The sequence below is a fragment of the Nymphalis io genome, chromosome 18 (assembly GCF_905147045.1).
Source record: "Nymphalis io chromosome 18, ilAglIoxx1.1, whole genome shotgun sequence".
Classification (NCBI taxonomy): Eukaryota; Metazoa; Arthropoda; class Insecta; order Lepidoptera; family Nymphalidae; genus Nymphalis; species Nymphalis io.
In genome coordinates, this window is record NC_065905.1 from 6858132 (window position 1) to 6883232 (window position 25101).

At 31.3% G+C, this 25101-nt stretch overlaps 1 protein-coding gene across 1 annotated transcript in view; it reads right to left on the minus strand.

The window, feature by feature from the left end:
* Nucleotides 1-700: 700 nt before the first annotated feature.
* The window catches only part of LOC126775217 (calcium/calmodulin-dependent protein kinase kinase 1), a 99402-nt gene continuing 75001 nt past the window's right edge, over nt 701-25101 (minus strand). The window contains exons 2-11 of the mRNA XM_050497007.1: nt 20772-20852; nt 16058-16247; nt 14767-14820; nt 12107-12277; nt 9862-10009; nt 9447-9637; nt 7047-7262; nt 5803-5970; nt 5161-5354; nt 701-5003 (exon numbers count right to left, since the gene is read on the minus strand). Of these exons, the coding sequence (XP_050352964.1) occupies nt 4763-5003; nt 5161-5354; nt 5803-5970; nt 7047-7262; nt 9447-9637; nt 9862-10009; nt 12107-12277; nt 14767-14820; nt 16058-16247; nt 20772-20852 (1654 nt within the window). The 3' untranslated portion in view covers nt 701-4762. The remainder of the gene's footprint in view (nt 5004-5160; nt 5355-5802; nt 5971-7046; nt 7263-9446; nt 9638-9861; nt 10010-12106; nt 12278-14766; nt 14821-16057; nt 16248-20771; nt 20853-25101) is intronic.

Here is a 25101-nt window from a genome sequence, read left to right on the forward strand (position 1 = left end):
TCTAGCAAAATTTAAAGGCAAATATTTTAAGCTTACTGAATTCATAAAATCTTAAAAGTGATAATTTTAAACTACTAAATCTAATATATAATATAATAAAAGCATTATTTCTTATCACCGATCACAACATGTAAAGGCAATAATATAATATATAATTGGACCATTCGCTTGCAAAGATAAACTCGACGCACTCCGCTACTAAGACACTGAAAAATTCAATTTACTTGGACAATATTTACTAGAGCTTGTATGGTTTCTTATTAAGTTGATGATTGAAGAAAAAATTGGACAATACAAGAATGTTTCAATTTATTTAATAGATCAATCTGGCTCATTTCATTTAATAATTTGTATAGTAATTGTAAAGTATATGCCACAACGAACATAAATAATAATATGTATTTATATTATTATATTGCCTAAATGTCAGCCTCGAAAGTGTAAGTCAGAGTTAAGTGAAAAATATATTCATAACTCGTATGACAAAATATAATAATAATAATTATTTTATTATGGTAGTCATAAAACTCCTTGTCTATTGTTTTTACTACGAAAAAATTAGACAATAATATATATATACGATAAGATATCAAGATAGCAAATTGTACCAAATTGAAGAAACTTTACCTATCTTAGTAGAGAAGCACATTGGACAAACACGAAATTACAAAATATCTTAACATCTAAGTAGAATGGTGAAATTAGGTCGACTACAGGAACCCTGTTGTTTGGCCTAAGCTCGAGGACAAGCTGGCAGGTATAAAGGTTTTTTTTTAAACTATCCTAAGTGAAATTACAAGTATATATATTATTAAGTAAGTAGGTTTTGTTATTTGAATTTGACTACAATTTCGGGAAAATTGGTCTTTTTCTTACATTACATCTAAAAACATAAGCCATTTAATTACAATATAACTGAATGCTATTGTTGCAAAGGGTCGTATGTACAACTTACGTACTTTACAGAAGAGGACATACACCGATTATTTCCTTATTAGTGAATATAATATTCCTATTTCCCCCCGTTGTTTTCGTGGTATATAATGTATATATACTGCTACTCTTTGATTATTCAATTTATGAATAAAATATAAAGTAATAAAATTTTAATAGAACATACTTATCATTTATAACATATATTTTATGGATGAATAAGAATAACTACAGATTTTATTGCTTATTCTTCTCGGTAGACATTCGCTATCGGTGCTTACTTTACTTTTAATTTATCTTGTAATAGTACGATTCAAAATTGATTGTATTGACCTAATATATTTCGATTTTACAAACGTCCTTTTACACTGACAGAAGCAAGTGATAGCAGCTAAATGATGATGTGTCGATATCATTTTATGTATTTTTAAATAATAAACTTTTAAATACCTATGTGTGTTCTCTAATTAATCTTTGATTCATTGACTCTGAAGTTAAATAAATATCCGACAATTTTAATAAAATGGTGAATTTCTTTCAAACCAAGTAAATAATTACAAGCTTTCAATAATTTTATTGTTTATGTAAATGTAAAAACTATATTCTTAGTAATGCAGCATTTTTAAAGAAATAAAAAGTTTCAAATGTGCTAAATATTAAGAATTTAGTTTATATATTTTTTTACAAATATATTGATGGAGTTTATAATTGTTTATAATTGTTGGTAAAATGGGCAGTGCTGTGCTCGATGTCGTGAGAGGAACTATGTAAAACAAAAATATAAGATTACACTATACTGATACACCATAGACTATAATATATAAATCGTTCTTTAAGTTAGGATTTGTTTGAGATAAAATTATCTAATAATGGTAATCTATGATAGTTATTTACAATAATGAGCTATAGCCGTGCTTTGAGCATTCAATTTATATTTACGATTACATTTATAAAAAAATATCGATTAAAATCTATAATATATTAAATATTTGAATTTTAAATTAATAATAATATCGTGATTTTCAAAATATTAACTAAAAACTACCTTATTATATGCAATGGAATATATTAAGTTTATTATTCTTTTTAATAGACTGCAAAAAGTATAAATAGGTAATAGAAATAAACTTATACAATACCATATATAGTATGTTCATACATACTGCGTATGTCTGCGTATGTCATAACCTGATTACGTACTAAAAAATATAGTAGTAAGTTTAGTAAGATTAGTAATAATATTCTTCATCGTCATAATTCGAAAGTTTAGTTTTATATACTTTCTGTAAAAAAAACATAACTTTTTGACCCATTAAGATGGATTTAAAAATAACATAATAAATTTTATACTCTTGATATTTTAAATATTTTATACGCTTTAAAAATCAATTTTACACAAATGCTATTAAAATGTAATATTTATTTTCGTTTTTTAGAATTATCTACTACGAAACATTGTGTTATATAGTTAAATCTTTGAATAAAATTCGGGAAACGGTGGAAAGTTAAAATTTATGTAAAGTGCCCTTAATGGAGGCTAGAAGTAGAGCAATTAAGTAAATAACAATTTTATGTACATTCGATTATAAAAATATAGCTTTGTGATTATTTAAGTATAAAATTTTCTCCAAACGACATGCTTCTTATGACTAAAACTGAACTAAAACTGCTTATGAATTAACGCCAGCTACTGAAAGAGATATTAAAATAATTTTTATCATATATTTAATCGTTTTGTCAATATATTTTATCCAGGAAAAGCTTTTTAAGATGACTATCCTTATATTGGTGCATATATTATGTATAATGGAGATGGGCATATGATTATACGGATTTATGAGGTCACCGAATAATTATTATGGATTCGATAAGTACTTACAATTGATTCTGCACTACCAAGGCGATACCGATTCCTAGGGATCGCACTTCCTATGGGAGTTAACGCGAGCTGGCACGGTTTTGTCCCTGAAATCACCGGATTTAACCTCAAACTACGCCCCTACGCCGCTAACAATAGGTTCTAAGACGAAATAATTCATTAATTTTCACCCTTCACCTCACACGATTTCTGATGGTTTTGACTTCAGCTGCAAAAAGGCACGACTCCAGAATTGTTTCATTCCACGCATTCTTTTTCCTCTAAGACTGCAATTCAAAGTTACTTTGGCGGTATAGACCTGATTCCTTTGAGAGGGTGTGCCCGATCCAGTTCCGTTTGCGAAACTGAGTCTGTGGCTCGATTGATGTTTTATTGCAGCGTTCTAACAGCTGGTTGTTTATTACCTTCTCAAGTCAGAACGTACCGAAATTTCCTCTAAGACATCTGTTCACGTACTTAGATTCGCTGTGATTACACGGTTTTGGTGGTAGAATATATATGGTGACTGAGTAAAAACTAGAACGAAGTCCCACTACCAGCAATAGTCAAGCTAAAAATAATGCACTATGCATAATAATTCTCTTAAAGCATGTCGTTTGAAGTATATTTAATGTTACATAATTTTAGTAAGATTATTTATAATAATTAAAATTGACTTAACAATTTTTGAAAGGTCGAATTGTATATTGAATCTACAATAGTGAAAATTTCGTGTTGATATCTTAAAAAAAGCGTTTACAAATTTTATTATTTGTGCTAGTAAAGATTAGAATATTTAGAATCCGAATGTTAACCGTTTAACCTTTATAAATTTTTCTCAATTAATGCGCATTAGTTTTCTATTCCTTATCGCTACAAACTTAACAGAATCACTAACCAAAGCCCAACTGGCATTTAAATTATATTTTATATTTAATGCCTAGAATATACGGTGCTAGTTTTGCAAGCCAAGATATTAAGCTAGAGTAAGAAGATAGCAAGCTAGTAACTCCGAATACATGACGCGCTTCATTTCTAGGCTAGTAAGCTAGTGAGAAAGCTAGTAAGCTAGCATTTCAAGTTAGTTTAATATCACGGGGTTCTATATTAGAGCTAATGGCACCCACTACCACTAATAATACCTATCCTGGTTTGTATTCTGCCTTTATGTGGTCTGCGAAGCTAATATTCAATTGGTAAGCGAGCAGTGACTATACGTTATGTTTTTTTTCTAACCGACATAACTGAATTTCAAAACACTCTTTTACTCGTTTAAATATTCATGACGAAGTTCTTTTAAAAGCAAAGTAATTCGTTTGTGCGAATTAGCATAATTTCCGAAGTAACTCTTTCAGTCGAATTGTTTTTTTTACATATGCAGTTCCGTTTAGTTCACGGATTTACTTTACAAGGACGGATGCACCTTAATTATTCCAATAGCTGTTTTAAAATTAGCATCATCTAATCATCATGTGTAGCATAATGTATAGCATTAATATGCTTCAAAACATGCTCCAAGACAGCAAGCCAGGCTAATAAAGGACATATCTAGCTTGTTATTCTAGCTTAAAAATCTAGGCTCGTGTACTTCGAGCATTACAATGACGAAAATTATATACATCTCTTTCTATTTAAATAAATTAGAAAAAAAATCTAATAAAAATGCGAAATAGCTAACTTTAGTTTCTGTCATCGGGTAGATAAATATTTGTATAGAACGTCATATGATTATGTCCTTAATAAAATAAGTATTATAAGTATTTCAAATAAAATAAACTCTTAAAAAAACATAACGCCAAAGATTTTTTTTTGAATTAAGTACTAATATGGTTATTTTCTTGAGCGAGTTGTGTAAATCAAAGTGATTATACACACGGTTCTACTTTGCTTGCATGATTTTTCGGTCGACAGGTCGTCAGGGTGGTCTCGCGACGAGACTCAAAGTCGAGCGCAGGGCGCGGGCGCTCGGCATCACCTCTCCTTCTCTCTCCCGTTCTGTTTGCGATTTGCCGTCCCTTTTGCGCTGGTGTCGTTTCGCTGTTGTTCTTCTGTGGGTGCATTGCTTATTTGGCTGCGTTCTTTTGTGGTGCTCTCTTCTTGACTTGGTTTCTCCTTTTGGATTGTTTTTTGGCGGTTCTCTAGTTTGTTCGGTTTTACTTCGCGTTCTTTTGATTCTTGTACGGATTCTAAAGCGATGTCGAAGGAGGTTTGTCTGTGTATAAGAATTGTTTATTGCTTAGTGTTGCTTTTGTATGAAAAGTATTTGGAAATTATTTCTTTTTATTAAAGCTTCTACAAAATAATGTAATTGAATACATGTTAATTGCTTTTAATGTGCCAAAATATACAATACTATGAGTGCAACAAACTTGTCAGTGAGATAGTTTCCGGGCGCAGAGAGCGAGCGTCCAGAACGTGCGAGTGCGGTGCGCCGTGCTCCGCGTTCAGCTCGCGAGCCGCATGCACCCGCTTCACCCGTTTCACTTGCCGCGTTAGTTTCGCTTACTTCGCCAACCACGCTTTCACGACGAGAGCTACTCTCGCGACTGCGTAGGAATGGGTTCTGAAATATCAAGTTATGAAATATAAGTTTTTTTCCTCCCGTATAATGGAAATCATTTTTTAAAATTGATATTTTTTGAAATATCTTTTTAAATTTTTCTCTTTTATTTATAGTGATAGTACATTAAAAACTAAATCTCAACACGAAATCCGCTATGCTCGTAAAGAGAATTCAAGTCTATCAGTTTCCCGCCAAAAAAAGTATCTGTCAATGTTCCTGTTGCCAGATTAAAAATATAGATTATTATTAATGAATATAAAAAAATGACAGATACTCTCCAGTAATATCATAATTATATATTGCATAACATCTTATATTATATATTGCAACCTGACTTAGTCATACAGTACTTAATGCTTATTACTACGAAATTACATCTATTTCAAATGTATGCCTTACCTTTTGAAAAATGTATTAGCATTTGATAAATTACTCAATATTATATTACCTGGAAACTGTGTTTTTTGAGCATCGTCTTAATTAGAATAAGAGTGGACAGATTTGGAATAGACGTGACGACGCGTGCCATGTCCTCATCGGTTACTTCCACCAGTCGGCAGTTCTCCTGCTCTGAGGGCAGAGGATCCTGACCCGAGGACGTTACCCATTCATGTTCCTTAAAATATTGTTACAAATTAAAATATTGCTGTCTGTCCCTCTAAGCGAAGCACAGGGTTACTTTGTAGAAATAAAAAAATGTTTTTAAACGATAAAACCATTTTAACTGTATAGAATGTATTTGTTTTCAGTTTTTGAGCGAATTAACTCAAGCTCGACTTTATTGGTCGACACCGGTATTTATCTTTAAAACAACGGAATTTTAGCCAATCCTGTTATACAAAGATATATACCTCATGAAATTTAGACTTTTAAACGATTTTTTTTAATGTTTCTACAATTAATGGAAAAATTAATTTGCAAAGAATTATATTCATTTACAAAAATTATGAACAACATCATACATATAATGTTTTCATGTGTCTGTGTCCTACAGATGATAAGTCCTCTTGATCGATTTTGACCACGGTGGTCATTGTCAAGATAAACCCAGGTAGATCGTTTGTATCAAGGACCTCTGGCTATGCGGCCTTTTAACTACACCAACTAGGATATTGATATAATAAGCGATATCTCAAAAATATAAAACCTCTAACTAGCCCTTAGCTCTTTAGCCCTTAAATAACCGAATTTACATCCTCATAATATTAGAACGATAATAATAATTAATAGCTCGCTTCTGAAAGCAAATGTTTGTCAGAGATCATCCAAAATCGGAATATATCAGTATGTCGTTATAAATCCAACAAGTTGCACGCTTGGCGAGATTTATTCCGAAAACATAAACAGTTAGCGTTAAATATTTGCTGTTCCGTGCAAATATTTGATAGAAGCACGACCACAACCTTCGCAGTTCAGCAAACACTGTCCTGACATTATTGCTATAGCAAACATCGTGTTTGTTCATCTGATTGTAATCTATTTGCCTTGATTTAATTTTGTTCATTTTGGCAGCAACCGATCTCTAGATAATTTGTAACGTATTCGTTTAATTAATTAAACACTGTTCGATACTATAGAACAATATTGGGAAAATTCTTTATCTATCGTCTGTGATTATGTTTAAAGAATAAAGTGTGAAGTTTGGCTGAATTCCCTATTTTAAGGAAAGTGACAATTTCAATGAATAAGTACCTTAATTTCTTGCATTGTAGCTCTCGTTAAGGGATCTTTGTCTAACATCCTTGCCAACAGCCTCTTTAAGGGCCTAGATAACTGTTGTCGAGGTGGAAATGCTAGGGGTTCGGTAAGAACTCGTTTCTGAAGGTCAGTCGCTGTAGCTGCCACCCAAGGCACCCTTCCCGTGATCATAGCATATAGAGTCACGCCTAATGACCAAATATCGGCTGCCTGATGAAAAATAATTATGACATTACATAAAAAAAATATTCAAATTAATTTAAAAAAAAAGATGTTATTTTGTACTTATGGTGAATTGTTGAGTTAAAAACGATGTGTTAAAATCACATTTACACTTGTGGTAGGGCTTTGCAAGATGGTAAGCACCACGACCATCAGTTATTATACCATTGACACATGCATTTTAAATTGGGAACACATACTGTGGCTGATTATCCTGTCTGGCCAACTACATTTAAAAATAAACTAAGTTTAACTAGTCCAACTACTATGATTTCCAAAGTCAATTTGTCTTTTACTGAACCAGTCTGCAGGCCTTCTTAATCTTGAATTAATTTTATTTAATAATCTTATACGAGAACGTGGGTGAGAAAAAATTACATTCACTTTAATTGATTAACGAAGCAAATGAGCAATCTGCTGAGACGTAGTCTAACCGATTGGAAACATTGCCAGTCGAGGGACTGGATTTAGTTGAATCGGTTTGTAACGTAAAATCAAATATTATCTGTCAACTTGTAACAGTAACAGCCTGTTAATGTCCCACTGCTGGGCTAAGGCCTCCTCTACCTTTTGAGGAGAAGGTTTGGAGCTTATTCCACCACGCTGCTTCAATGCGGGTTGGTAGAATACACATGTGGCATAATTTCAATGAAATTAAACACATGCAGGTTTCCTCACGATGTTTTCCTTCACCGTCAAGCACGGGATGAATTATAAACACAAATTAAGCATATGAAAATTCAGTGGTGCTTGTCCGGGTTTAAACCCATGATCATCGGTTAAGATTCACGCGTTCTAATCATCTCGGCTGTATCAACTTAAGCATATAAAATTTATTTCGAAGGATTCAGTGTCTATAGTATAATCACATTGTTCAATATAGTATCGGTAACAGCAGCTTTATTAACAAAATTTGCAATAATAATTGTATTACAATAAACGTTAAATCATTCCATTGCTATATTAGCTCAATGTTATTAAGATCAAATCGATCTATCAATGAAGATTATATAATAATGAGAAGTTTATTGTGGTATATATTAAACATACTTTAGTTTGATAGATGACAAGAGAATAGTACCCATTATTATCAACAGGATGTCTGGAGTGAGATGTCAACGAGGTGAATCAAATGTTCGTTACTAGTGGAATAGTGGATTGTTAAACTTTCAGTAAACTGATGTGACCTGGTTCCATACGAACTGTAATGGATTATCGAAAGCTGTGTTATTGGTTTTTGTTAGTAATATAAATGTCCTAAGCATTCCATTAAAGTAAATTTTTACAATATTTCACTTGTATAAATTATATGACATCGGTAATTTCCAATAGTATATAAAATATTATTTGAGAAAAATGATCGTAGTCATTTTATATTCAATAAATACAAGATTCAAATATTTTGTTTTATTTTTTTTAAGCTAAATGTCAATGTTGTTTAATTCAAACTATTTTTTTCTAAAATATGCTGTATTTAGGTGCTGTAGGTAGATGCGAAAGGTCATTGAACGGACACAAGGGACAAATCTGATGTGATCTTACACATAGGATCAAACTTGTCTGGTATAATATCAATACATCAAAACAAAAATATAGGGTCAATACTTATCTCTTTCTTCTGAATTGTCTAGTCTATGATAATTAGAAATATCTATACCTGTATTTATTTATATAAAAAACTCAACTACCAACCCGCGCTTTTTTTTTTTTTTTTTATATTCGCCGGGAGGGCAAATGACTCTACTCCACCTGATGGTAAGTGGAGTAGAGTCCAAATACGACGACGGCCAGTACAGACGGGAAAAACGTTCTGCACTAGCCGCCTTCGCCTTGCCGGCCCGCAAGATGCCTCTTCACGCCTCGTTTGAAGGAACCCGGGTTGTAAGAGGAGGGGAACACGTGAGCTGGTAAGGAATTACATTTTTTGGAAGTGCGACAAAGAAAGGAGTTGCCAAATTTTTTTGTTCGCGATGGAATTGATGCTGACTGACGCTGATGTAGCGTAGTGGAATAAGCTCCAGGCCTTCTCCTCAAGAAGAGAGGAGGGTTTTGCCCAGAAGTGGGACATTTACTGGCTGTTAATTTACCATATTTTATTTTTATAAAATAAACCCAATTAGCGACAAATAAACTTCTTGAATTCTTTAATAAGCTTATAAAAATTGAACTAACTTCACCAATATATTTATCAGCTGAGGCCACAGCCTCCGGTGCCCTAAATGCTGGAGTCCCAACGGCTCCTGATAGTCTTCCAGCCCCGGCAAGTTCTCCGCAAGCTCCTAGGTCTGCCACCTGCACTCTGCCCTCACCCAGAAGAAGATTTGCAGGTTTGATATCCCGGTGGGCAATGCGTTGGAAGTGTACTGAAGCAATCATAAAACAAAACTATTAATGGTGTGACATGTGAACAAGATGCATTTAAAATAAAAAATGTGATTTAAGAGTAATTTTATTCCATTAATTATTGTGAAATTTAAGAAGAGATTCTTCCCTCCTTTTCCTCTCGTTTTACCCGAAATTATATTTTATTTATTCAAAAATTTTATTTATTACAATTTGCCTACAAAAATGCCTTAATTTTACTCACAATACTCAATACCCAATAGAGCGTCTCTAAAGTATTTCCTAGCTACGTCTTCACTCAAGGGATTCTCCGTCGGAATGTCGATCACCGGCCCTCCTTCTAGTAGCTGAAAGACGAGATAAAGCTGGTCTTCTGCTGGGTCATCTAGAACCTAAGGTGAACGTTTATATTAAATTAAGATAATTTATTAAAGGAAATACATGTGTGTCTTGACGGTATATTGTAATTTTTGATGACGATTTTCTAATCATTTCATGAGGATTTGAAATACAATGTAATTAATTTTAACTTTCTTATTTATACGTGTATTGTGTGAAAAAAAAAACTGTTAAAATAATTTATTACGGTTGCCTATATGTAATGAATTGTTATTGAACATCAGTAACCGATTGCTTTTGAATTACGAGTTTACGTAACTCGTTAAAGTTTAAGTTTTTACATCACATTCACAAATGCTTTTATAGAGACGCTTTCTAATAACGCCTTCTAGATAGTTCTACGTATAAAACGAATTGTTTTTTGATTATTATAACCTATAAAATTTAATTGTAACCGGACATATTTAAAAAAATTGTAGGTTATTTTGAATGTCAGATATTTTTTATTTAATAATTAATTTTGCCATACTTATGTTTTTTTTCTATAAAAGTATTCGTACAGTGGTCAAATTTGACGTAAGCATACAAATATGAACATAATTTTCTACTAATTTTTTTTTATTGATAACATTGAAACTTTTCTATAAGTGTCAAATAAAAAAAGTTAACAAACAGGAGATGAAATGATATTAAACCGTTTTGTCTTTATCTATTTAGATATATTATATAGATAAGTGGTGATTAAAAGTCAAATCAATACACAAACATCATGATATAGCGAATCAGAAGCGAATTTAATTAGCGTAATGAGTGCAAATATGGTTGTAAATTATGCGGTTAGGCAACATGTTATTAGGTTGCGGTTCGCGCTATAAAATATAATGTTTAGTGAATCTAACAAATTAAATTACTCAAAGTATGAAAAAGTATAGCTGATTAGATAAATATAATAAAAGATATAAATATAATAATTAATAATTGTTTTATTTATCGTCCATATAAACTTTTCTATAAGGCAATTAAGAATTAAACTAATCTTGTGTGTGTAAAGGGAATTTATTGATATTCGATATTTATTAAATAAATTTAAAGTAGCTCTCTCTCGATTTTAAATCAATTATCTGACATAATTATGTTATGATAAAATGAATAGATCATTATTTATGAAGCAAAAATAAATATATTTTCGTTTTATGTGCAACGAAGATATTTATTTTTAATTGGTAGCAAAGCTCGAAAGGCTTAGGAATAGTCAAAGCTTCACTATCCACCTCCTGGCTTAATGATTACGATTCAAAAGTTCTTATTCTTTACTTTGTTGAATTGACTTTATTAAAGTAGTAATTTTCATCAAATCACTTACGATTTATTAGTCTCACACTCAATGGTTCCTACTACGATACGATAGTGCGCATATGTGCATATGAATTGAAAAAAGTTATACATGGCCTTGCATTCTTTAATGACAGCTTCATTACTTTTAAAAAAAAGCTCATGGATTACTTTTTGTCAGCGAGTCCATCATTAAAAATAGTGCGTTGAGATACTGTTGTTTGTTTTTTTAATGTATTTTTGTATTTTTTTTTTGTTGTATTTGTGTTAATGAAGAAAGCTAAGGTTAATAATTTTTATTTTTTATTTTATTCTATGTTGATGTGATACTTCGTGATTGTTGTGTACACTTGTAATCGATATACATATCATGTAGGACTAAGTAAGATTGTAATATATAATATTAAATGTGCTACGAATTAATATTAAATATTAGTGGAGAGTATCTGTCATTTTGTATATTAATCAATAATAATCTATATTTTTAATCTGGCAACAAGAACATTGACAGATACTCTTTATGGCGGGAAACTGATGGACTTGAATGCTATTTACGAGCATTGCGGATTGCGTGTTGAGATCTAGTTTTTACAATCAGAAGTTGATTTATTCTCTTTGGATGTTATGTCTGCCACCATTTAATATGTATGTTGTTAGTGTTCCTATTAAATAAATAAAGACAACCTTTCAACTCCGTGGCGAACATCCGTAACACAGATAGAGTTTAAAACTCAAATCATAACATAAAAAATATGTCATAGTCAAATATATATAATGACTTTATTGTTTGTATCTCGTATATTAGATTCAATGCTCACTTCAACAAGTTTCACAACATTCGGATGATCCAGTTTTTTCAGTACAGCGATCTCTCGGTACACCCTCTGCAGAGGGTCCGGTGGAGGACCAGGTCCTGGTCTTCTAGGTGGAGTTCTACCAAAGAGGCCAGCGCGTCGCATCAGCTTACGTTTGGATAAGATCTTCATAGCCTAGAAAAATAAATACATTCAAATATTTTGTAAGATTCGAAAAAAAAAAATTTAAGAAAATTTATACATAAAACGTTTATATAGAAAGACAAATACAAATACCCAATCTTGTTTTTTTTTTGAGTCAGAGATCTTATAAGCAGTAAACTAGCCAAGTTTCATTCACACACATCACAATCACAATCGGTTGAATGGTTTAGGAACGCATAGAGGACAAATATACAAACATTTAAATAAGAATGGTTCCAGTAGCACATCTTCGATTTTATTCTATATCATCGTAGATTATTTTCGTTGTAAAGTTTTGATATGAAATCGAACTATTGATTTCTATTCTTAAAATCTTAAATAAAATTAATGAGGTATGGGGTGAATTTCATAATGTATATATTAAAGTTGTTTCTTAAACTAAATTACTAGAAATTACACTATAAGCAATGAAGAAGTCAGTTGAACTTTGCAACGTCTAATGTAAGCTTATATTTATATGAATACCATATTTCATAGTATCAGGTATATTAAAATAACAGTAATATAAATTAAAGATATGATACACCAAAGGTATGGAAAACACGTCTGTAGAGATACAAATATAATAAGAAAAGAAAATAATAATAATGTATATAATATTACACGAAGTTTACGATAATTGAGTGGATACGATACGATATTACGATAGTGGAGTAATATTGCATGGTTCTCGTTAGGAACTTTTAAATAAATTCAGCCTGAAGCGCCAACGGGGCTCTCGTTACAGGTACATTGTGTTTAAAAAATCTAAATTTACTAACTTAAATTTTGAGAACATTTGTGCCAAACTGAAGATAGGATTTAATTAGTGAGACAGATTATATTCAACAATGCAATTGTAGATTACTTGAAGTTCTTTGTTACAGTTTTAATAGAAAATTAAGACAAAACGGTTTTACAGGTTGCACTTTAGCTTTACCTAAGATTCCATGTCACAGTTATTACGCTTGGTCGCGAAGAGTATTAAATTACTTGGAAAAATTTGTTTTCCATGTAATTTATTAATATGTTTTCCAATAATTCATATTTAATGTCTTATTCAACATTGTTATTTTTACATTCTGGTGCCCATGACTTTGTCCGCGTGAAAGCCGGTTTTATTAACATATTTAAAAATATGCAATTTCGTTTTTGTTACTCATTTTTTTATAGCCCACACTTTTTTTGTTTAATTTGACACGCGTTTTTTACAGCTTTAATATATGTATAAATTATTGTATGTATAGATTCGGTGATACAATTATAAAAAGGCAGGTCTAATCGTATTAATACAATTCTTTTTTTATTTCTAATAAGGCATTACGTACTTGTGTTCCAAAAATATATTATTAGTATACAGAAGTATTTTTTATTATGAATGTCTCCAATGGTAAGTGTTCCTCTGCACCTATAGACACTGGCTCTGAATGAAATACAAACCACATGTTACACAGTAAATGCGGTAAAAAAAGGTGGTGGGTTAGTGGAACATCCACAGATGGACACAAAGCTCTACCGTTAAATTATATACTTTTGCATTAAAACATAAGCGGATTTGTTTAATTATTACACAATCACTAATGCAGTTTTATGAACGAGGCCTTGAGGATCTTAGGAAGCATGTGTCCATTGGTGTGACGTGTGTAACGTGGTTTGAAAATAAACAAGAAAATACATACTACCTTCTTTCCAAGTTAACGCTCGTTATACATATATAGTGGGAACCAATTTTAATTTATACTTTTAACTTCCTATTCATGCTAATTTCTAACTTTCGATTTCAGAAGTATTTTCGAACTGTAAATATTTTTGTCCATTAAGAATCCGTGATTAATAGATGCTCTCGGTCACCGTGTTCAATGTCTCGTAGGATCAATTAGTTATACTCAAGTAAACAGATTGTGATCGCTCACCGTGAACTTGGCCATATATTGATTAACATTTTGAAAGCATCAAATTATTTAAGAAACAAACGTAACGTAACGTGTTGGTTACACGTTAAAGCACTTTTTTTTTGGCAAAGTCCCACGATGTGGAGATAGAGAAGTTAAGTTTGGGTTCTCGTTTGTCACGGGACTAATCTTAATGGAGACTAGCCACGTAGAGATAGTGCACTAGTATGTATGTTGGCAAATTAAAAGAGAGGTCAGGTGCAGACTATACGTAATTTCCGAGATACGCCAAGTTTTTGTTAATAAGGAATGTTATTGAGGACTTTTGTTATTAATACATTAAAACCGATAAAAAGGTAAGCTTGTGTTGAATTGACTTTATGTTTGTTAAATTTGTAAACATATATTATTACTGGTATCAGAAAATTTGTAATCTCATTTAAAAGAAAAAAGAAACCTTTTTGTTGCTACACACTACAGAACTATAAAAATAATGACAATTTTAATTTTACATTTAATGTTATGAGAAAGTGCGAGGATGTAATGAAGCAAACAGTTCAAACTAAAAATAAAAGGATTTAAACTTACATAATGAGTGTCATCTTCTTCACTATAGGCTAACTTGACAATGCCGTAGGAACCCTAGAAAAAAACAAGATTATCAAAATATTTATATTTAATTAATGATGTCCTCCTGACCGTTTTAGCCACGGCGGCAAATCTAAAGAAAGATTATCCAACTGCGCAGGATATGTTACAGTGCATAAGTGTGTGCGCGTACACAGATGCAGTCTCTATAATCATTCTCATAATCCAACGGGATGGCAACCCCACGCGATCGGAAAAAGTTCAAACAGAGACCAACGAGTTTATGTGCTTTCCGATTCACGAGAGTGTCACTCACTCACTTCCAACTTTCAGACTCCGACCTGGGGTTTGAACCCACGACCTCGGAATCTGCGGCTTTATATCAAGCCACTAGACTAACGAGGCAGTCTGAATTAATAAACTAAAGATATGTTTTAGTATTATGACTACCTAGCCTACATAAATAGACCACACATGCAACTGTCGATACCTCGTCAAAATAATATGTTAAAGGTGCGATTGTGTTTCAAACTCATTTCACATTTAAATATTATTTTTCCTTTAATGCGTAAATAACAAACATATAGTAGTGTACACTTGACTATAAATTTCAAATTTGAAAGGACCAATTTTGATAGATCTTGAGAAGAACAAGTAATATACTTGATCCGTTGAAAATTTATGTTTCATTATGATTTTGGGATAAAAGAACAAAATAATCCTTATCCCTAAAACAACTCCAATTTGGTCGACCGATCTCAAAATCCGTTTAAGTAAAAGGGAAATCCTTTGGCCAGTGTGAAATATTATTGCCGAAGTTATCAGAATTATTACAAATTTATAGCTCTTTGATAGTTCCACGACCGTCTCCATTCATTTAAATTACAGAATCTATTATAGTTTGTGCAAGCTTAATAAGAGGGAGAGCCCTCTACATCTATAGAAACTTATTATTACTTGAATTGTAATTTAAGCACGTAATTTAAAAATAATAAATGAATATGCCTTTTATAATATTGTTAGATTTTTTGAGATAAGAATATAATAGTATAATTTAAGTATTTTTTGAATAAATTAAAAAAAAAGAAAAAAAAAAGTTGTCTGTCATGATCATTCAATTCAATAATATACAATCACTCTATCGAATTTTACGCACTTTATGTTATTTAGTATTTGTACAATAAGGTTCTAATATATAATATTTGAAAATGTAAAATATTATTGTGCGAGCGTTTGTATTTATGTGTGTGTTTATAAATTGCTTCTTTGTCAAAAAATACATATTGATTACCTGTCCAATAGGTTCCAAAAGTCTGTACTGGTTAAGCTGGACATAACCAGATGCCTGTGCAAGAGACACTCTTCTGGATTCTCTAGGTATCCGTCTAGCTTTCGGGGATCCTTGGCCGCTACATTCAGCTGATTTGGCAGCATGTGAACGTAGAAGTGAAGATCGATCTGTGGTTGGGTAGGCTGACAACCTGAATTAGAAAGATACAAATTAATAATTATATTTTAACATATTTTAATTTGTGTTTTACGCTGTTAGCGATAATATACACAGAAAAATGAGACTAATAATATTAACATTGAGTACTTAAATCAGTATCTACCGATTTGAATTAAAAATTGCTACTTGCAAATCATGTCCACAATGAAAATATAACAAATATAAATAAATAATAAAATATAGAGAATAGTCGCAATAATCCTAGTAGGAACGGGGAGACCGTTGAATCGCATTTCAGACTCTTCGGACGAAAAATGAATCAGCTCCCGTCACCAGTGGAGGGAATAAAACGGGGCGTTATGTTATAGACTAATATGAATAATGTTCAAGAACATTTTATGTTCACTTCTCAAAGGATAGTCCGTTTTATAATAGGTATTTCAAGGAAATTGTATGGTTTCGTTGCATTTCAGATGTCAGAATAGAAGTGGGTTTGTAAAGAGAAATGTACAATTTCATTTCTGTTTATAGGGAAATTTCGATTACACTAATGTTAGTGATAATCTGTTGCTAAGTAACAAAATGTAAACGAACATTTATGTGCAAAATATTATTATACTTGTAGTAACTTTATAAATTATAATACACCTTAAAAATGAAACGATCGCCTTTTGGTAATTTTATGTTGACAATTCTGAGCAAATATAAAATATATATTATATTTTTTATAAAATAGTTAGGCGAATGAGCTACCGGATGTAAGTATTCAGAACCGACAGAATAGACATTGTCGTTGTAAGAAGTATTAACTGTTCTTTACATCGCTAATGTGCCACCAATTTTTCAAAATAGGGATTCTCAGATATTATGCTCCATGTGCCTTTAGTTACACTGGCTCACTCTTCAAACCAGAACACATCAATACAGTAAAAGTCTTTTTTATATAGAATAGGATGGGCCACCTGATGGTAAGTGGTCACCAACGCCTATATACATTGGAATTGTAAGAAATGTTAACCATCGCTTACATTACCAATGCGCCACCAAACTTGGGAACCAAGATGTTATGTCCTTTGTGTCTGTTATTACACTGACTCACTCACCCTTCAAACCGGAACACAACAATACCAAGTACTGCTGTTTTGCGGTAGAATATCTGATGAGTGGGTGGTACCTACCCAGACGAGCTTGCACAAAGCTCTACCACCAGTAGTCTGTAACATTATCAGTCATCAGTTATCATTAATAATAAAATTATATTAAAAAATATTGTCAAAGAAGTACGTACCTATAATAAATTAAAATAAATTATATTTTTTAAAATATAACAAATCAGTAAGGACTTCCTTTATTTGGTATCATCATTGAAATTGGAATAAATCTATGAAAAAACTAAAATAAATTTCAATATAGTATATACTATGTAGATAAGTAAATAATAATCTACTATACAAGAACTATGTATTTATTTAAATATTTTATTATATAACGACTAAACTGAGGAAGGGTATTATAAAAGATAAATTAGATAAGCGAGGTATTATTGAATTTTCCCAACTGTAGCACTAACGATTTCTGCATATTGTATTACCATTATATTGAATAAATAAATTTTAATATAAATGCATAAAATCATGAATTAAATAATATCTGCCTAAACTACTAACTATATTTTATTATTTATCTGTATTTGATGGTTCAAAATCTGTTAGCCCAGTAAAACACTTTGGTTTATCTCGCTGGAAAGTAATTTTAATAAACGAAAAGTGAAGCTTTCTCTAACACACTCATATAATATTTCAATATTCGCTTAAATTGTATTCGATAGGTATTTCAAGAGTCGACGGATGTAGGTCGTAGCCGCGGACTAGATCACATCCTCTGATATAGTTTATTTAATCTTTACCTACACAAGGCCAGTGGGTGGAAAAGTGTAAAGTTCATGCATAATTCATGGCAATTTATTTATAGAAGAGGACACCGTAAAGGAAAAATCCAAGCTTAAATTATTTGTTATTATTATATTTTTATAAGGGTATTATCTAACATAGGAATGTTTTTTTATTGAAACAAAAATTATCAAACGTTTGAGTTTCTTTCATAGCTCATTTAAAGCGCCGTTAAAGTCATGAGACCATTAAGTCTGGTTAACTAGATAAAACGTTTTTTTCTTCAATTAAGTTGTATGTATTTTCGCCATTTTTTATTTTTACTTTTCAACAAATCAACGTTTGGCAATTTAAAATGTTTACAGATATATTAAGCGTATCTCAAGAGTCAATTTCATATCAAAACTTCGATTAAAGTACTTTTATTATTTTGGAAGGTCTCCAGAGAGACAGATGCCAATTATTTTTAAAATTACCTGTAATAATAAAAAAATCGATTTATGTGTCAAGGACTTAGATAATATTTCTAAATATAGCTTATAAAGTAGCTTCGAATGTTATATTTTAATGTGGTAGACAATACCAAAAAAATCAACTACTTTACTACTATTACGGAATATAGATCCTACTTAAAAGAATCAGCAATCAGATCAATAATTACCCTTTTCCGGTAATAATATTACAAATGAATGATAATTAAATACAATGAAAATATAAGATGTACTGCACGATAATGAACGAATGCTAGCTCAACGCTTTTTTGCAACCTATAATGCATCTTCAATATTTTTTAAAGCAACATACATAATATATTTTATATATATAATTCGTTTTTATAATATAATTCGTCTTATGCGTCATTTACTGCACCTATATAGTTAGTACCAAAAACAAATGTTCACGTTTTTTAAACAATTAAATAAACGGTGTATGTAAATTGCGTACACATTGCTTGTGTCTCTGCTTCTGTTATTGCAATTTGTCTTTTCAATGTTTTAATAATATATTCATAAAAACTATAACCGTCTTAAACACTAAACAAGGAAGAACAAAAGTAACAATTTTTTTATGTACTTGATAACTAACATTTAAAAAATGTAAAATCCTTTATTTAACTCTAATTAGACTGAATTGTATAAACTCTGTTGTTATAAAATAAATAAAATGCATTTTTTTCCATTAAATATATATCGTTTGTTACCAACTTACAGCTGTATTGTAATTTACGAGGAATTTGTTTTGTAAATATCATATAATTAAACTTTGGCAAGATAAATAAGACTCGTGTTATGATTAAATAACTTAATTAGAGTAATTATTGTGGAGCAAAGGTGTATCGTTTTAAGACGGCGTTGTTTGTTTTAATTATCTGTGTTTATTTTACGTCATCCTTTTAGGATTTATAATAATGACACATACGAATAATACATATTTTTTGATCTTGTTAGACTTAATTGTTATAATATAATATCTAATTAGAATTAAATGTATTCCATAAATGATGGAAAATATTTCAATCCTATGATAAAATCCTAATCATCACCTTGTATATTGTATTGATTTATTCACAGAAACTGAAACTGCTATATAAACCTCTATATCGTCAATATGCCGCTAACCATCAATAGCAGTCACTAAGGGTAGGGGTAATTACACTGGATGAATAACTCATCGTCATAGCTTAAACACTGCAATATAAAGTCTTAATAATTCGCGGTATATAAAACAAAAAATTCATGTACAGACACTGTTACAATTTTTATTATATATATGTATATATATAGAAATTAAAGTTGTAATTCGGTGTGAAGTAACATGAGACATAATAAAAAAAATGTGCATAGACTTTGTAAGTAATCTTTGGATCGTGGATTATCATGCGAAACGAAATTTTGTTATCGATTTTAACAATCATTTTCTAAATCGAATTTCTAAAAGTTTCTCGAATCTGCCTCTTTGTCACAAAATCAATGCAAGCTTCTAGTTTCTATCTCCAATAATTTATCTCGTCGCTTTGCCCGAGTCTGTTTGTAGTCCCTGCGGATCTACAAACTGCTCCAGCACGTCGGTCAATTACGTTGAGTTCTGTAAATAATGTTCGAAACAAACATACTAAATATGGACCAATCGAAGATTTGGATGTATATACATATTTTTAATAATTTTATTACAGATATTAAGTATCTATTTTAATTCGACGATCGACGATCGACGATTTAAAAAAAATATATGCCTAGATTTATGACTAGAAGGGATTTGTTTTTATAGTTATATGTTTGTAAATATTTCTCTTCTGCCATGTGTATAAATAAAATATCAACTTCATAATTAATTTCATGAGATTCGTAATTTTATATTGTAACTGATATAAATACGAAAATTAGTTGATTTATTTGTTTCGCTTTCAAGTCTTTACTCAACCGACTATTATTAAATTTTGTATACACGTTATCACGTACAGAAAAGAACTTAGGATACCTTATCTATCTCCACCTTCAGAAAAAAGTAAGCTATATAATAAACTTTTCGTATAATTATTGCAAAAAAACTGCATACTATAACATTAATATTGTCCTACGGTCTATTTTTAATTCTTAGTATAAATATACTTTTGAATGTCAATAAAATACTTATAATTATTATTGTAATTCGAAATATCAAATCACCTGTCTCTATCAGATTGTTGCCACTGCGTGGTACTCTCGTGGTCCCTTTTCGCTTCTCCCACAACATCCACGGCAGAGCGCCTGAAATGAAAATGTGCTATTTTATATTTTTCACAAAAAGCATGAAATACTTTATCATGTACAATGAATAGAGCATTGAGTTTTATCGTGAACTTGTTAATAAAACTAGTTACTAGGAAGAGTTTTCTACGCCTAGAAATGTTGACTCACACGAGCCAATTACGAAGCCAACTTCTTTGAATTATTTACGGTTCTCGAGATGTTTTGCATTTTAAATATTTATACACAAAGTTGTAGACTGTGACTGAGAAAAAAATATTTTAAATAAAAAAAAATATAATACACATATAATAAATACGTAAATACATAAATTTAAACAACAATAGAAATACAGCCTGCATTGTAGCAACTTGGTGCAATAACTACCCAGTCTTTTCCACAAGGAAAAGCCTTCCAACAGTGGGATACTTACAGATTTTAAAAATAGTTAAACATAATTTATCAAGAAAACTTAAATATGAAACAGCTAGCTTTGATCTACAAAATTTGTCCAATGATACGTTATGTTAAATAATTGACAATTAATAAAAGTGTTACATCCTGACATGACAGTCCTCTGCAGTACCAGTGATTATTTACTTTCAACATTTATTTGTGTGATAAAAGTGATATTATAAACAGTGTTAAGTGGTTACAAAATTTTTTCTAGATACACTGTATCCTAACAGTAATAATAATAATGTCCTTCGGACCGATTTCTGCCACGGCGGCCAATCTCAAGAGATATTAGCTAACTGCGCAGGAGTGCGTATTATAGTGCACAACTGCATGCACTCTCTTCCCTCACTCTCATAATCTGATGGGACGGCAATACGACACGACTAGAAAGAGTTCAGGCGCAGGACCAACGGTTTGACGTGGTTTCCGAGGCACGGAAGTGTACACACTTCCAACACTCAGACTCCGGGCTGCTACTGAGAATTTTCTGACAGAAAAACTCAATAACTTTTTATACTTTATTGGCCCGACATGGGAATTGAACCCAGGACCTCCGGGTCTGCGGCCTTACATCAAGCCACTGACCAATGACTGCCTCATTCAATTAACTTTTTTTTATTAATTCATCAACAACAATCTCCTAACAATATATACTTAACAAAATGGGCTTGCATAATGGTATTCAAAAAATTAAATAAAATTTTCCTTAGCATTGCTGATTTGTGTTGAAATTCTTACGAAAAGTTTTAAATAATGCTGTTTTATTTTAATTTTATACTTTTTCGTCACATTGTACTAAATGTAGCTTTTTGTTTATATGCCTAAACTTTATCGTTTCAATGTCATCTCGTTAAAGTACTGTAAAGAAGTTACGTCCTGTTGTTTTTCAATATTTCGTTGACTGTTTTTAATTAAGTGGACATTTTTGGTTTCTCGTTCATGATTTCAATATAATGTGTTGCTTTTAAATATTCTGTTATTCTTAAATAATAATGAATAATGTGTATATTTGAAATAATGTGTAAATATTCTCCTCTATACCTCGTACCATGAGATATGAGATGTAGTATGTATAATAAATATATTATGTTTTTTTGATGTGAATATATAATCAATCACAAAATAGTATAAAACAATACCGTCATCCGCGTAAGCCACACACCGAAATTTGTTGCGGTTTTACTATTCATAGAATTACTTCAAATATTTTATATTTGTTATTTCTAATTAAATTTATAAATAGTAGACAAAACACAATATGTTATAATAATTGCTTGAAATGTTATCCCAGTGAGTGTGAGCCATGTTCGTACCTAAACTATCAGTTACGTATCAAATTAGTGGTAGTATTTAGTAATTGTAGGTCTTAGAAATGTTACAGAATAATCGTTTACAGATAACACAGTGATTATTTTAATTTTTTTTATGGTATAGGTGGATGAGCAAATAGGTCACCTGATGGTAAGTGGTCACCAACGCCCCCATAGATATTGGCATTGTAAAAAATGTCAACCATCGCTTACATCGCAAATGCGCCGAAAACCTTGGGAACTAAAATGTTATGTCCCTTATGCCTGTATAACACAGGCACTAATAATTACACTGACTCAACATTATCAAGTACTGATATTTTGTGGTAGAATATCTGATGAGCGGGTGGTACCTACCCAGAGGAGCTTGTCCTATCACCAGTAGTAAAGTATATAAAATGAAAAATAAAATAAATGGTAGCTTAATTTGAATTTATTTGTCGCACAGTATTAATTCTTATCAAAATAAAGGTGAAAAAAAAACTATAATTTTAAATATTTGGTCACATTCAATGACAAGTTTCAATTCTGAGCCGCGTTGAGCTGGGAAATATAAAGGTCGGTAACAATACAATCACATTTACAATTACAGTATATACATTAACTTGGTGCAGAAACAGTTAGCACAAAGCCCGGTACTTGTAGTACCTATTTGGTATTGTAGCAATACTTACTATTGCTGTGTTCCTGTTTGAAGGGTGAGAAAACCGGCAGTACTTAATTATCAAGGTTGGTGACGTAGTAACGATGAATATTTAAATATTCCTTATACTGCCAATGTTATTGTTATGTTAGACGCTAGAAATTATTTACTACCAGGTGGTCCATATTTCAGTTTGCCACCTATTTAAATAATAAAAAAAATAATAAATACGACGTTCTCTAGAATATTGTACTCTGTAAGGCTATTATGGATGCTCAAAGACGAGGATAGTATTATCCTTACATTGTATTAAGTCCGGAACGCATTACGTACACAAGGATAACGTGATTGTGTGTGTTACGATGGACTTGGGAGTCCGTCGTTAACATTGTTGCGAGTGTGTACAATATATTTATAACTACATATTTATTTTTAAAGAAGTTTACTTTATAAAATGTTATACACGTTAAAAATGAAAGTAAGTTAATTTCAGGCGAAGATTTTGTTTCGCAAAATCTACGCGCCGAGCAGGTAATTGGTTCATTGACTGTTCTCTCTGAGGTAAAAAAAAGATTCAAAATCTTTAACCTATAGAATAGAATTATATTAAGTTTGTTATTGATTGTTGAAATTTACTACCGATTCGGAAAGAAATAGTTACAGTATACAGTTTTGAAGTGCATCCACCAATCAAAAACGAATGAAAAAATAAGTGACATAGAAATGACCTAAATATGGATGTGACAAAATCAATAATTCCTTCGAGTTTGTATTTGGCATTCTAAAACATAACAAAGAACCTTTCTACGGAATGATATAATCTCGTAGAATGCGCTTACTCGACTACGTTTCTTTATGGTAGTTTGACTGGCGGGATATAATGATAGAAGTTCAACAATATCGTCTGATTTATGAAAATTTCTACGTGATATTTTCCTTACCGATAAAAACGGGACGAAATTTCAAAACTAATGAAATTATTAGAAGTGATTTTTTTTATTTAAAAATTTAAATTTCATATAAATATTAATTTTTTTTAGGATTCACATCAGTTGTATAAAAATGCATTCATTAAAATTTTTACAAGTTGGCAGGTAAAATTCAAGCCAATTTTCATTTATAATGACTTTTATCTTCAGTATTCCATGACCGCGTTCACCGTCGCTCATTTAAATATAATTAACTAAGGCTCGAAGATATAAAACTTTGAGCAAAAATATTAAAATATTCGTTTTAAATTCGAAAACTTTTATTCGATTGTAGGAATTCGTTCCTTTAGAAACTCAGTGAAGACATAAAACTGAAGTTAAAATATTATTATTTAGACAAAGCGGGTAATTTTTCGTTTTAATACTTCCAATTTGACTGCGAGACTCTTAAATTATTCCTTTGTGCGCATTAACGTTCCATGCATAAAAAATAGTACATAAGACTTTGCAAGCAAATGCGGTGAGTAGTATGTTTTTGTATATCCCTACTAAATTAGCTTTATGTGAAGGCAAGAAGATTTGTGATTCGTACTTACCTGTGTGAGGGAGTCAAACTGCCTTATCGGTTTAATAGCATTAGTTAGTTGACTAGCTTATAGGGCTGTAGGTCCTGAGATCCTAGTTCGTTCCAATGAAGGATCCTAAACCTTTACTTTTCCTTTTTGTATATTAAGAAGTCCTTAGTTCTGAAGATATTTTTTTTTGTCGGTGGTGGCTCGTGCCTAAAGCGTTTTTAGCGGCTTGTGGCTGATCTTTTACGTCAGTTTGCTGTCACATCGTGAGAGTGATGCAATAAAGAGTAATCCTGTGCCTGCGCAAACACTTGTGCACCAAAATATCTCCTGCGAATGTGTCAAATCCCCGTCGAA